The sequence below is a fragment of the Notothenia coriiceps genome, unplaced genomic scaffold (genome assembly GCF_000735185.1).
Source record: "Notothenia coriiceps isolate Sejong01 unplaced genomic scaffold, NC01 NC01_scaffold00018021, whole genome shotgun sequence".
In the NCBI taxonomy this organism is placed as follows: Eukaryota; Metazoa; Chordata; class Actinopteri; order Perciformes; family Nototheniidae; genus Notothenia; species Notothenia coriiceps.
Window position 1 is genome coordinate 119854 of NW_011350722.1, and position 13701 is coordinate 133554.

Consider the following 13701-nt stretch of genomic DNA (forward strand, 5'->3'; position numbering starts at 1 on the left):
GATGTTGACATACTCTTACTAATAAAAGAATGTCTTCTCGTGGTCTGGCAATGATTTTTACATTGTGTTTGAACCATAGTTGAACTCTAAATGTAAGATGTAGATTTGTAACAATATAAATAATTTCATTACATCAAACTATAAAACAATGCAGGGGGACACATTTTGGCAATTGTAATAACTTAGTGTAATTCTAAGAACTAAGATGTCCGCTATCTAATAAACATTCATGTGTTTTCTCTGATGCTGCCCTCAGAACAGACTTCTTGCTACCTTCCCCTCTTTGCAAACCACTAGTGAGTAACGACTAGAACCGTAATTCCTTAAGTAACCTGGAAGAATTGTGGCCCATTGCCACCCGAGCTACTGAGTTGCTTGAAAGACGTATTTTTGAAGTTTTTGTTTTGCCGCCCCTTTGAGGATTGGAAGCCTACACCCTTTTGACGTTGAATACGTTTTGTGACCACAGCCAACTCCCAGCACTGCTGTACTCAGTCTTTTCACAGTAGAATTTTTGACATGCCTTAGTAGGGAAAGCAGAGACCTATTTATTCACATGGATGAAGGATGCATTCCACTAAGCTGTCACAGCTTCACGGGTTTGGTATTACTCCTTCTGACTGTGTACATGTTTTTAGTTACATCTGGGCATTATTCCATGAAAATTCCAACTGTTTGCTGTGAAAAAGGAGCTGGTGAAGTAAGAAGGTCTGGCAACAGGGCTTATTAAAAGCAAACATTTGAGCTTGACGTGCTTTTTCTACGTAGAACTGTGAAAAGTCTTCCACAAAAATACCTCATGGTAATAGGAGGTAAATCTATTCAGAATCAGAGAGAAAGGCAGCACAGGGCTTGAAGTGCATCCAGACACAGGGGGCACTGTTGCACTCAGTTGCATATGGTGGGCCAATACTAAGCAAAGGCACTGATCTGTCTTAGTCAATGGTTTCCACTCTTGCATTTTTAAGTGGACACACAACAGAGCAGTGTTTTCAACATCACATGACGTTTCCATGATTATCACTTAATCACATGCACACTGTTAAATACATTATCTGTTGTGGTATAAAGGGTGTGTCATAATGGGGTTAGGTTAGTCAGCTTAAAAGATAAATATGGTGAGTAACAAGGTGGGGATAAACAAAAAGAACATGTATTTGTTACACAAAAGGATAATTACTACTTTCTGAATTGTTTGCTTTCAATAACAGTGACGGACTAAGCACATCATTTATCTTGCAGTTGACTCAACATAACTACCAAACACGACATGCAATAGAAGGAAGGTTCATGTTACCCAAAACTTATTCCAATATAAAATAGTAAACAGTAATATACAGAGCCATGGTCAGTGGAATTCCAGAGTGCTTTTCAAAAGATTGCTTAAACAACATCTCTGTATCATAAATTACAATATCTGTGTCTGTGGGTATGTGCAATCATGGATTGAATTATTTTATGTTTGGCTTAATGATGGTTATAAGCCAAACCCCAGGAAGAATAGCCAATGCTTGTGTTAGTGCTAATGGGGATCCTAATAAATAACAAAGAACAAAAGAACAATTCCATTTGCTTGTGAAACACTGGGTATTATACCCTTGCTGCTAAATACCAACCAACTATGTGCAATATATATATATATATATATATACCGTTAAAAATGTGCTATATACCTGGCTGCTAAATCCTAAGAACTGTTAAAGGATGTGTATTTTGAAAATGATGTAACTTTTTTTTATTTATTTTTTTTATTGATATATTTTTTCTTATATCATAACTTAGTACTTTTTAATGCATGTAACATATGTAAAATTAAGCTGCCTGTGGCTCTTTTTTCTGCTGTAACTACGTAAATGTCCCCTCTGTGGGACTAATAAAAGGTATTCTGATTATGATTATGAACAGATCTATGATCTCTTCGATTCCCAAAGGGGGCTAGAGAGTGAGCTAAATATCTTCAGTTTATGCCCACATTAAAGACATACCTTGTGAGGAACGTATTAACTAAACCTTTTCTTATTTTAAGAATTTGAAAAGCCAAACACACCTGGATCTAGATAACTCATGAGGCAACATCCCAGTCTCACATGTGTGTCTTGTATTTGTCCAACAGAGGGCGCAGTATCACCATTATCGTGAAGGTTTGAGTTTAAACGATAATCTTTCCTCATAAATACATATTTTAAAGTTGAAACTAGTAAGGTATTAAGCAAGTCCACAAATTACGGTATGTTAGCGTTAACGTGACAATTAGCATTGCAACGTAAGCTAACTTAATTCAATTTAAGATGACTCCTCGTGTAGGAGGATCAGCTAGCACAACTGCAGGAGATGCAAAATGGGGAGAGAAAGGTGGAACTACCTCTTGTTAAAATGTAAGTACCGTATATGTACAAAAAACACAGTTATTAAATAATGGCTTACCGACCGTGTGTTATGTCAGCTCCTCTGTGTCAAACTTTCCTTCAGTGAGAGTCCTCCCGCCTCTGCTCGTACGCGTGCGCGGTGCTGTCACTGTGTCCGCCGCGGAGAGTCAGACAGCTGCAGACCGCCGCGGCATGTGGACCAGGGCGAGGGGGTGCGTCCGTTTGACCAGCATCGATTTCAGCGAAGTGAGTCGACAGTTGGGGACAAGTATTCAGCACAGTGGCACTGGCAGTATTTAGGTGACACGGCTCCCCTTGGACAGCGAGGGGGAGAATGAGAATAGTGGATATTGTTTGTAGGCACCGCGAAGCAGAAGAAGGAAAAGTCACCCAAAAGGTAAGCAGCGACGACGGCTGATACGATTGCGTATCCACTAAACTAGTTACTCCTCACTCACTTTACAATCAATGGCGCTGGAAATGCTCGTACGTGGGTGGCCATAAAATACATGTCGCCTGGGTCTCTTTATCTGGTCATTTTGTGTTTTTACAACTTGCCAAATCCACTACACACCAGTAAAGGAAGCACTAATTGTATCGAGTACTCATGCGTATTCATGCGTATTCATACAGCTGTGCAACGTTCGAATGTGCTCCCATGTGCACTTGATTGATATAAATGAAGATTGATGGCAGTTTTTGTTCTGGGAACTGATACCGTTTACTGTAAGAGTAGATGGCTTGCTTAACATATCCTCACTGTGGTAAAAACAATGACCGAGCGCTTCTCTAGGGGAATTTCTGATTTGTGTCACCCTTCACGGGGTTTCCAGCTTTCTAATGCCATGTAAACCCCTTGCTAGGATGGCAAGACGTGTTATCCGTCTCTTAATATTATGGTACCCATTCCAACAAACAGTGTCTGTTTTCTGTGGAGATATATCTTGGTATGGTGGCAATTCTCTGCTTTAGCCTTGACATCCTTAAGTTCCGCATTTATGCACAAAAACAGATATGAGGCAAGTGTAAGAATCAGTAAATATACGAGTGGTCGTCGAGACATAGCTCTTGTCATTGAAGAAGTAGGATTTTACCCTAAGAAGAACACGGATGCCCCAGCTACAGAAGTAGGTTACTGGTCTGTGTCATGCCATGCGTGGTCCCCTCCTGAAGGCTGACTGGACGTCTCGCTGGTTCATGCAGTGGGGGAGGTTACAGACAGTCTGAGTGAAACATCTCCAGCAGGATTTAGCTCTCATCCTCTACCAGATGTCTGCTGCTGGACATTGTTGTAGGCTACTGTCACTGCCCCCCTCATTGTGTTTCTGTTTACAATGTAGCAGATGTGCATGTTGCTAATGGCAAAGCTTGTTAATTTTTTGTATCCATTTTCCCCATGTAAATATGCACTGTCATTAATTGGTGTGAATCATTGTTTGGGAAGGAAACAGATTAATATGTTTTGTGTTTGCAGTTGTATGCTTAATGGTGCACATGATCTAATTATCTCTATTTAATGACGAGTTATTTCCCCTTTGATTTACACTGAACAAAAATATAAACTCAACACTTTTGTTTTTGCTCCCATTTTTCATGAGATGAACTCAAAGATCTAAAACATTTTCTACATACACAAAATAACCATTTCTCTCAAATATTGTTCACAAATCTGAAAAAATCTGTGATAGTGAGCACTTCTCCTTTGCCGAGATAATCCATCCCACCTCACAGGTGTGGCATATCAAGATGCTGATTAGACAGCATGATTATTGCACAGGTGTGCCTTAGGCTGGCCACAATAAAAGGCCACTCTGAAAGGTGCATTTTGCTTTATTGGGGGGGTCCGAAAACCAGTCAGTATCTGGTGTGAGGGTTAGGGTAATGTTGTGAATCGAGTGGCCCATGGTGGTGGTGGGGTTATGGTATGGGCAGGCGTATGTTATGGACGACGAACACAGGCCACTCGATTCACAACATTACACTAACCCTAACCCTCACACCAGATACTGNATCTGTGATAGTGAGCACTTCTCCTTTGCCGAGATAATCCATCCCACCTCACAGGTGTGGCATATCAAGATGCTGATTAGACAGCATGATTATTGCACAGGTGTGCCTTAGGCTGGCCACAATAAAAGGCCACTCTGAAAGGTGCATTTTGCTTTATTGGGGGGGTCTGGGGGGGTCCGAAAACCAGTCAGTATCTGGTGTGAGGGTTAGGGTAATGTTGTGAATCGAGTGGCCCATGGTGGTGGTGGGGTTATGGTATGGGCAGGCGTATGTTATGGACGACGAACACAGGCCACTCGATTCACAACATTACCCTAACCCTAACCCTATCGCACACCTGTGCAATAATCATGCTGTCTAATCAGCATCTTGATATGCCACACCTGTGAGGTGGGATGGATTATCTCGGCAAAGGAGAAGTGCTCACTATCACAGATTTTTTCAGATTTGTGAACAATATTTGATAGAAATGGTGATTTTGTGTAAATAGAAAATGTTTTAGATCTTTGAGTTCATCTCATGAAAAATGGGAGCAAAAATAAAAGTGTTGCGTTTATATTTTTGTGCAGTGTACATGCAAACATATATGTAAGCACAGATATAGCATGGGGTGTTTTGTTATTATAGTTTTTGAGCCTTTAGTGTTTCACATTGTGTGACACTATGCTTGTGGTTTGAGGAGGAAGCCCACACCGGAAAGGTGACAGCACAGTCAGTGTACTTTTGTGTGATGAGAGCCCCCCCTCTGCCCTACCTTCAGCATTTATTTCCTTGTTCATTGTGTCCCTTCTTTGGCTCTGGTGTTCTGCATGAAATTGTTTGATTTCTGATCATCTTTGGTCAATAGTTAACAGATTTACAATATTTGCTCCCCTAAATTCTTATTGGAGTCATGTGTTTATGAAAACACTCTTCTAGATGTATCCCTCATCGCCAAATCAAAGACGAGTCATCACTTTTTGCTTGGGAGTGGAAGTTTAGTCTTTCAACAACCTATTCCAACAGTAAAGTTTGACTTGGGTGCCAGATGAACTTTTCTGTAGAGAAGCATTCTGGAACTTGAATGTACACTTGAACAATGATCTGACTGCCCCCTCTAATGCCAACCGGATGTGAGCCACGAGTGAGGCAGAGCTATGAGCCGTTATTTAGATTTCATGCCCGTGAATGGGCCTCAGTCAGCTGCCTTATTTTAGTACTCTTTGAGATGGTGAATAAGACTCTTAGTCATTTTTCTACTGTAAATTACCACATATCTCACTGCACGTATTTCTTTGAATGAATGATGTGTTAACCAAATTTGGTTAAGAAAATCTATCAGAGCCAATTTAACGGTAATCTATGGTTCTCTTGTAACCCTCTTCAATCAGCAGCCTTCATTGTATTCTATTGTGGTAATATTAGTTCAGTGGAGAGGCATCAATGGCCTTTTTGTCTGCCTGAATGGCGGCTTTATAGACGTCAAAGACCCAATGCTGAGTGTCACAAAACGCACCAGAGAGGGAAGCCTTCAGCCAACCATAAAGAAGACAGAGAGGCTTCAGGCCTGCCGTGTGACTCATGAAATGTCTCTCCAGAGTGTCAGTGTTATTTTTCAAATTTCTTGGAACTACAGCCATTTCCCTGCTTATTTCTGTCAGGGTCACAAGTTCCTGGGGCCTATCTCGACATACACTGGGCGATAGTCAGGGATACACCCTTGACAGGTTGTCACACTCACATTCACACCTACATGCTATTTCCAGTTAAAAAAACCTGCATGTTTGAGCACTGTGGGAGGAAAACCTCTGACAAAAAGGTGTCAACCCGCCTACTGGATTTGAACCATGACATTGCTCATGGTATTTCTGACCAAGTATCAGTCATACGCTTTACGAAGTTAGAGTAATACTTTTTGAAAACTGCATCACATTAAAAAAATGCAATCCTTAAGGCATAAAGACAATGTTTTTGTTATATCACAAAAAGAAAAAAAGCCCAAATCCTTAATCGTACATAGTCTTGTTTCATATCATGACACATTAGTACAATGTATGAATTGATATGAGTATGTTTGTGTTTGATATAAATAAGGATTATTTCCATAAAGCTGTGTGTAATGATTAGATGAATGATTGATTGATTAGTCAATTAGCAGAAAATATATTTATTATGAAAAAAAGTTAGATAATTAATATTTTTTTTTAAGTAATTCTTAGAAAGAAAAAATACTATACTGTCAAATCAAAAGTTGGAATCCTACTTTGCTCCAAAATCCTCACACTGCACCACCATCTGTTGGTTCATTTGATTCGCTCTGCAGGTTCAGCCTCTGCCAGGAGCAAGATAACATTTAGCACGAGCCGAGTTTGTCTATAAATTTGCCAAATCTATTCCCCACACTCTATCGTTAGTAAAGATGTAGGTCACACTGCTGTTGAGATTGCAGATTGTCACTGAAAAACAGACAACACCACTGAGGAGATGAGTGATGGCTCTCTGGGATAATGGTAGAGATAGTTGTTTGTCTTTTGGCATTTGTATAAAGGCTAAATTGGGCTGACTTGGAATTTCCCCCTCTATTATTGTCACTAGTTTGTGTCTTTTTTCGAGGCCTCTTCAGATTTGTTTTTGCTCCAAGTGCTTAACCTCCTTGCGGCAGAATTACAGTTCCAGGCTGTAAGGCTGCTCCTCTTATGTGTAAAATCCTCCGTTTCAGAGCTTGTAACACACAATTACAACATGAAAACTATGATAACCAAATCACCAGAGGAGTGCGCATCAGTGAACCTAACGTCATTTCTGCTTCACATTTGACTAGAGATCAGTCTCCTTTGGCCCTTGGTTGAAATGTTCTCTTTGGGTGACACATGTTCACCTTTTGAATAATTTAATCAGGTTGGCATTGTAAGAAACTGTGCTGTGGTGCCGTTTTGTAGTACTAATATATACAAACAAGTGTATTGTATGTTGTCGTGAGACTATTGATGGCCTGGGAATTTGCATCATGTACAGTAAAAATGTTGTTTGTATTGCAGAAATATTTGATTCCGTTTGTGATTTGAAAAACGATAGGGAAAAGATGTAATATAAAAAGAACATGCCTGTCAGTGAAAGTCTCCAAAGCTTACTTAAACAATGAGTTATGATTTTTCAACCATGTATTATGTACTGTTCAACTTCATATTCAAATATGACTTATCAAATCATTTTAAAAGCTGTATTTCTAGGTTTGAATGTAATAGATCTAGAGAGTTTTCCTCTGTCTTCACTTATGACATCCCTTTATGAGAATGTGGCTTTCTCAGCAGGGTCCTGTGGGTTTATGTTTATGAAACTGTTCCCTTGACATTCCTGTCCTTCTCATACCAACCCCTGAAAAAGTGCTGCCACTGGGAAACAAGGCCTCTCTGGCTGGCCTGCGACTCCAACATCTACAACTTTGTGTGGTCATTGTTATATTTAGACACCCTCCTCCCCCCCAGGTAATGGGGGAGGCCGCAGCAGCAAGGACCAGAGATGGTTCTCAGGCCGGGTGTAATGGAGGGTGAGGCAATAGAGAGAGCTCCCCCCCCCCCCCCCCCTCAGACACAGACTTGTTATTTCCTTTAAGAAAGGGGAAAGGTTGGGTAGTTTGGGATGGTGAGTGTTGTTAGTGAATCTATGTGCTCAGCTTCGGAAAAATACGATATGTCAGAGCGACAGTGGTATTGCAGAGTGGAGCAGGACAGAGAAGCCCCTTGGGGAAAACGAACTATTCTGAGCCGTGTGCTTTTTTTCCCCAGTCCCTGTGCTCAAGATGTTTCGCCCTTGGGTCACACAGTCTCTGCTATTTTCTATGCATAAACACAAACCCTAAAGCGTACAAAGGAATCGGAGGGAGAGAGTATCAGACAGAAAATAAGACAAGGAATCTGTTGTTGAGGAGACGCCGTGCACGGCCATCAAGGCCTCCCATGAGTTTCCTCCCATTGGCCTAATTTGGTATCATTCTTCTCTCTGTGCCTACGTGAATTTGTTCTAGTTTTAAAGGTTTCAGTGGTCGCCTTAACCATGTCCAGAATAGATGAAGTTAGCACACTATTTGTCATTCTTTTGCTGTGAGTCAATACCACTCTGTACAATTCCTGAGAGGAACCTCTAAGTGTAAACAATTGGCCATTGTCCGTGCATCATCGCACCTGCAAAACACATGTTTGGTAGCACTGGGCTTTGACATTTGCATCCTTCTTACATTATGTTAGGTTAATAAAGTGTCTGGTGTTTTCTTTTTCATACACATCCTCATTAAAACTAACATGTTATGATTGGGTGTTGAGGGCAACATGTAGGAAGATGCCAAGCAAGATAAAACCTGGTGGTAGCCTACACATGTTTTTATACCAGTTACTCACACTTGTGTATGATTCACAGATACTCAATCTCTCTCTGGCTAACACGAGAGCTTTCAACCTATAGTTCTCCATTTTGAGAAGCTTTACTGTATCTGTAGTTTCATCTGGACTCTATACTTTTCTTTAAAGAAAGAGAAGTCTGTTGAGCATCTCGTAACCAGCCTGTTTGGATTTCCTGTACGGTGACTTTGTGATATTCTTCGTCTCTCAGGGGCTCACTTTTTATAACAAGACTCTGTTTTCCTCTGCCAAATCGGCGTTGTTTTGAGAGGAAATTAACAAAAGATCTGTTTGAAGTGAATGTGAATGCAGTCTGCAGCAGGATTAGGTACAGGGGGATATGAGTTTCATAATCAGCACGAAGAAATCAGTACAATTATTGTTCTCAGCCCCTGTTGATGCCACCTCAATCCCTGTTTCCCACTCGCTCTCCTTCTTTTTGAATGTGTATGTTCACAGTACACACACACACACACACACACACACATACACATACACATACACACACACACACACACACACACTGTATCTCACACCAGTACAAACTGGAGCTCTGAAGCCATCTGGGACTTCAGACTTCTTCATGTGGAAATTAGGGCCATGTGGTCGCTTGTTAGCCTCCTTCCTTTTTCTGAACTGGAATGATATGCTTGTTCTCCGCAATCACCACGGGCCTACAGCATTAAGCTAATGTAATGACTGGGATGATGACATGGTGTACATTACAATTCATTCTTTGAAGTTGTTTTCCGTGAATTATATTTGCCTAGTAATTACTGAAATGATTAGCCACCAGCGCAGTTGCAAAAGTAATGCTTTAATTGGGTGTTATGATATCTTCAGAAAGGTCTTGTATCATAACATTGTGCAAACATATTCAGAAACATGGATGTCATGAGATTTTTAAATACTGCAGAAAGGAAGAAGAAGACTTAATCACACAAATGAGGCATGTAATAAGGTTTTCGATCAGAAGTAAATAGCTCTAGAGCTCTATAGGTGTCCGGTATATTTTAGATTCTTCCATTTAAGATGTTTAAAAGAAATGAATACGAAAACAACAGTTTTAAGGATCTTCGATCACAAAAAGGGAGGCTAATTTGTAGTTTCCTTTGGTAATTTCAGTTAATCTAAACATATACAGTACATGAGGACAATAATGCATACCGGTAATGAAGGACACATCATCATGAGTATGATAGGAGAGACAGGGTATGGGAGTAGGCTCTGTGAGGTTAACCGGGTTGAATGAGTCCATGGCCGAGGCCCCGTCTGATCTCAGAGCCAGAGCGGCCCTTGGCTGACCATGCAGCATTTACGAATCATTCATTGGTGAAACGATCCAAACATCTGTCGTCTTCTGCCACGTTAGGCCATCAGGGTTTTTGGGAGTGTGGTTTGAGTGCCAGCCGCAAAGAAGAAGCTCTGTCAAAATGTGATCAGATGTTAGAATTAGATACATCGGACCATACATGTAAGTAGGACGAAACAGGATTTATTTCTGTCCTTCATTCTGTCAATATAAACTTTCCACACCCTGATGCAGTTTTCAAGATATCTGCCCAATAATACCCACATACTTTACATACATATACAGTAAATACGCCCCCCTTACTATCAGTCCAGTGAGGCTCGCTGCACTCAGAGTTTCCAGCCTCCTACACTTCGACCACTGCCAGACTCCTTCTAATCTCAGGCTGTCATTCTTATTTTGCTCTTGTATAATCCTCTGCTTAAACTCTGCTTCTGAGATTAAGATTGATTGTACGCCAAAATAGAGACGATTATGAATCAAGGAAATATAAATGTGTTACATATAAATGTAAAACAGATGGTACATTTTGGTGATAAATCAGCAAAGGAGGTTTTGTCTGCCGCTTCTCTGCTTGAAACTATGTTATTAGCTGGATGTTAATCAGAGAGATGTGTGAGCTGCTTGTGGTGACAACAGCGCAGAGGGAATTTATATAGGCATGCTAGATTTAGAGATCTATGTCATAACAGGAAATGATGTCATGCAGACTCAAAATCTTGTATCCTGTATGCATGCAGATTAACGAAATGTAGAAATACAATACATTTTTCCAAAGCATATTGAGTCACTTTAGTGCAATGCTAGCCTATAGTCTGCCCACTGTCTAAACAAGCCCACATACCAGATTCTCAACCCCTCTTCTTCACTCTGCTTACATTTGTAGAGACATGTGAACAAATTGCTTTTGTTTCTGTAATGTAGAATATGTGAATTCTTATTATTGAGTCTCTTTACTTTAAATATTCAACTTGTAATTGACTTAAAAGCTGAAAATAATCGACACATTAATAAATCTCCTTTTTCTATATCTGTTCTCACTCGTAGGACGCACACCCCTGCTTACTGGAGCAATACACACTCCCACAGGTGTGATGTTTAACTGTATATGTGATATCTCTCCCACCCAGTGACCTTCTGCTGCTTACTCACTGCTTTTCTCCAACTTGGATCTGTTTGAGACCCTAATCCCATCCACAACCAGCCACCTTTCTAGCCACCACTTGAAAAGAGCCGTTTAAAGCACATTTATTTTAACCCACTGTAAGATGTTATGCCTTCGACGTATCGCCCACTGAGGAGGGCCTCAGCTGGGTTTGTGACTCACTAGCAAAATGCCAGCAGGGTTAACGTGAACTCTCCACTTAAGGAATAACTCATGTCTTTTTTGCTGACTTCAAACACCAAGCCTGGATAATTTGAAGCTCTGTCACTATAAGGGTTTTCCTTAGATGGAGTGAAACCCATTTTGTTGTTATACTGTTTTTTCAGTTCTCATTGAACCTGTTGTTGTAGGAGTGGCGGTCACTGGTTTCCTTTTCTTCCTGATCCTAACACAATACTATCAGCAGTCTGGAGACTCGACACAGGAAGTAAGCTGCTGGAACCTAAAGATGAATCATAACCGGCTGCTTACACTAATTTACCAAGTACACAGAGATTGAAAATAGCTCACAATTACCCACGTGCAGCTTGAATAAAACACAGCTCTGTATTATTCCTTCAGACTCATTTAATGCCCTTCCAGAGCCTTGACGATATATCTAATGAGTCATGTGTTACTTAGAATGTCTCACAACCTAAACTAATCATGTGTCGTCATGTCCTCATCTGTAAAAGGAGAAATTGAGACGATTAAAAAAATTCTTTATTTTACGTTTGTTAACGCAGCCAGTATCACTAACTTAGCCTAGTATCCAATTGCAAACTAAGATGTTTGAAAGGTTACGCTTCAACATTTTTCTCACCACTTTTTAGCGTTTAAATGTGTTTTTAAATAGGCTTTCATCACAACTTTTTGCATCTCTGGTCTTTCTGATTTAAAATGTTTCTGTAGTTCAGACATTTAAAACCTTACACCCCTCGGGAGGCCAACAACTTCCTTAAGCCTTGTCGGGTTTTCTGATAATTTAGGCAAGGTTACAGTAATGTTAGTGGCACCATCTCACAGACTGCTTACTCAGTGAGTTCAGAAAAATCTGCTGATGCCTGGAAAAACCTGGAATGGTTTGACCTGAGATGGATGAGAAAAGGGAAATTCAAAAAAAGAAAAGCACTGAAGAGCAGAGGCCATCTGTTCAGTGGTCAGTTTCACTACCCACCTGTCGAATGAGACTCAGCTGTTGTTTGGATGGAGAAGACTAAATGCTGCTGGGGCTTTGGGGATTAGGTTTATATTGTTGAAGGACTTGTTACCTGATGATAAGACAGTTTTCATGCGGAAGATATTTGAAGAGGGAAATCAAAACATTCATGATTTTTTTTTTAGCAAACTGCATCTTTTAATTTGAAGCCCAGTGAACTTCCCCTTTAAAAGTTGTCTGTGCCCAATGTTCTGGCATGGAGATGTAAATTATGACGGGTTCAATGTCACATGGTTTTGGATTAAATGTGTCGTGGTCAGCACTTAGGGTCTGTAGTGAAATGTTAAAGGGTGTTTGTGAGGGGGGGCAGGTGCCTTCACACCTGTTGCTGACAGACACACATACCGCCTGAGGCCTCAGCTGGCTCTACATGTTAACGTCAGTAAAAGTATTCCCATGGCCTCTCCCTTAGAGTTTTTGTTATTGTTTGCGATCTTATCAGGCAAAATACTTTGAATGAATGCTCCTAAAGTAAGTCATTTTGGTTACAATTCACAATTTTGCTCTTTTTAAATGCTGTAGCTTATCTTACGAATCTATGTCTGTTCAACCACCAACGTTTAAAGTTTTCTATGACAACGTTTAAGGTTGCAGCAAAACAAAGACCTTTTTGTCTACCTTGTTGCTTATAATAAACACCAGATAGTAGCAGGTGGTCCCTGACCCTCGTGCTTTAATGCCTACAGTACATCCAAATGCTCAGACCGGCCTGTCTCTTGAGTCTGTTTATTTTATCTCCTATCATTCACTGCGCCTGCTAGGCATAACTGGCATATTATTCAAATCCAAACACCACTCTGATGCTGGTCTGGCAAACGTGAGGTGAGGCTGTTCTCTTTCTCTCTCTCTGTCTCTCGAGCAAATAATTCAGCCCTGACAACTGCTGAACAGCTGAGCCGGCTGTCTGTGCTCATGAGCCCTGGGAAGAGGGGCAGACCAGGGTCAGTAAAGTTGTTGTACTGTGAGAAAAAAGGGAGGGGTTGAGGCTCCAGCAGAATAAGATTTCTGGTCTTACCAGCGGGTCTGGCTGCTCGTCTCCTTCTCTTTCCCTGGTGCTTTCTTGCTTCATAAGTGTTGGCACCAATGCAGCTATAGGCACACAGTGGCCGTTTCTCAATGTCGAGTAAACCTGCTGCAGAGCCACTATTTCAAGTATACCACGTCATCGAGTGGCGCTGAAGGACTGTTTAAATGCATGTTAAATGCCCAGCATTCTGCGCCACTCGATGACGTAGTACACTTGAAATAGTGGCTCTGCAGCAGGTTTACTCGACATT

General features: G+C 40.8%; 1 protein-coding gene across 2 annotated transcripts in view; it reads left to right on the forward strand.

Annotated features, from left to right (window-relative positions):
• The first annotated feature begins 2430 nt into the window (after positions 1-2430).
• Positions 2431-13701, forward strand: part of LOC104950778 (USP6 N-terminal-like protein) — a 24589-nt gene continuing 13318 nt past the window's right edge. Inside the window, exon 1 of one of the 2 annotated variants that reach the window (XM_010777337.1) lies at positions 2431-2763. Coding sequence is in view for 1 of the 2 variants with exons in the window: in XM_010777336.1 (XP_010775638.1) it covers positions 3636-3657 (22 nt within the window). In the remaining variant the exon portion in view is untranslated. Of the gene's footprint in view, positions 2764-3466; positions 3658-13701 lie in introns of those variants that run through there. The other variant, XM_010777336.1, reaches the window with a different exon arrangement.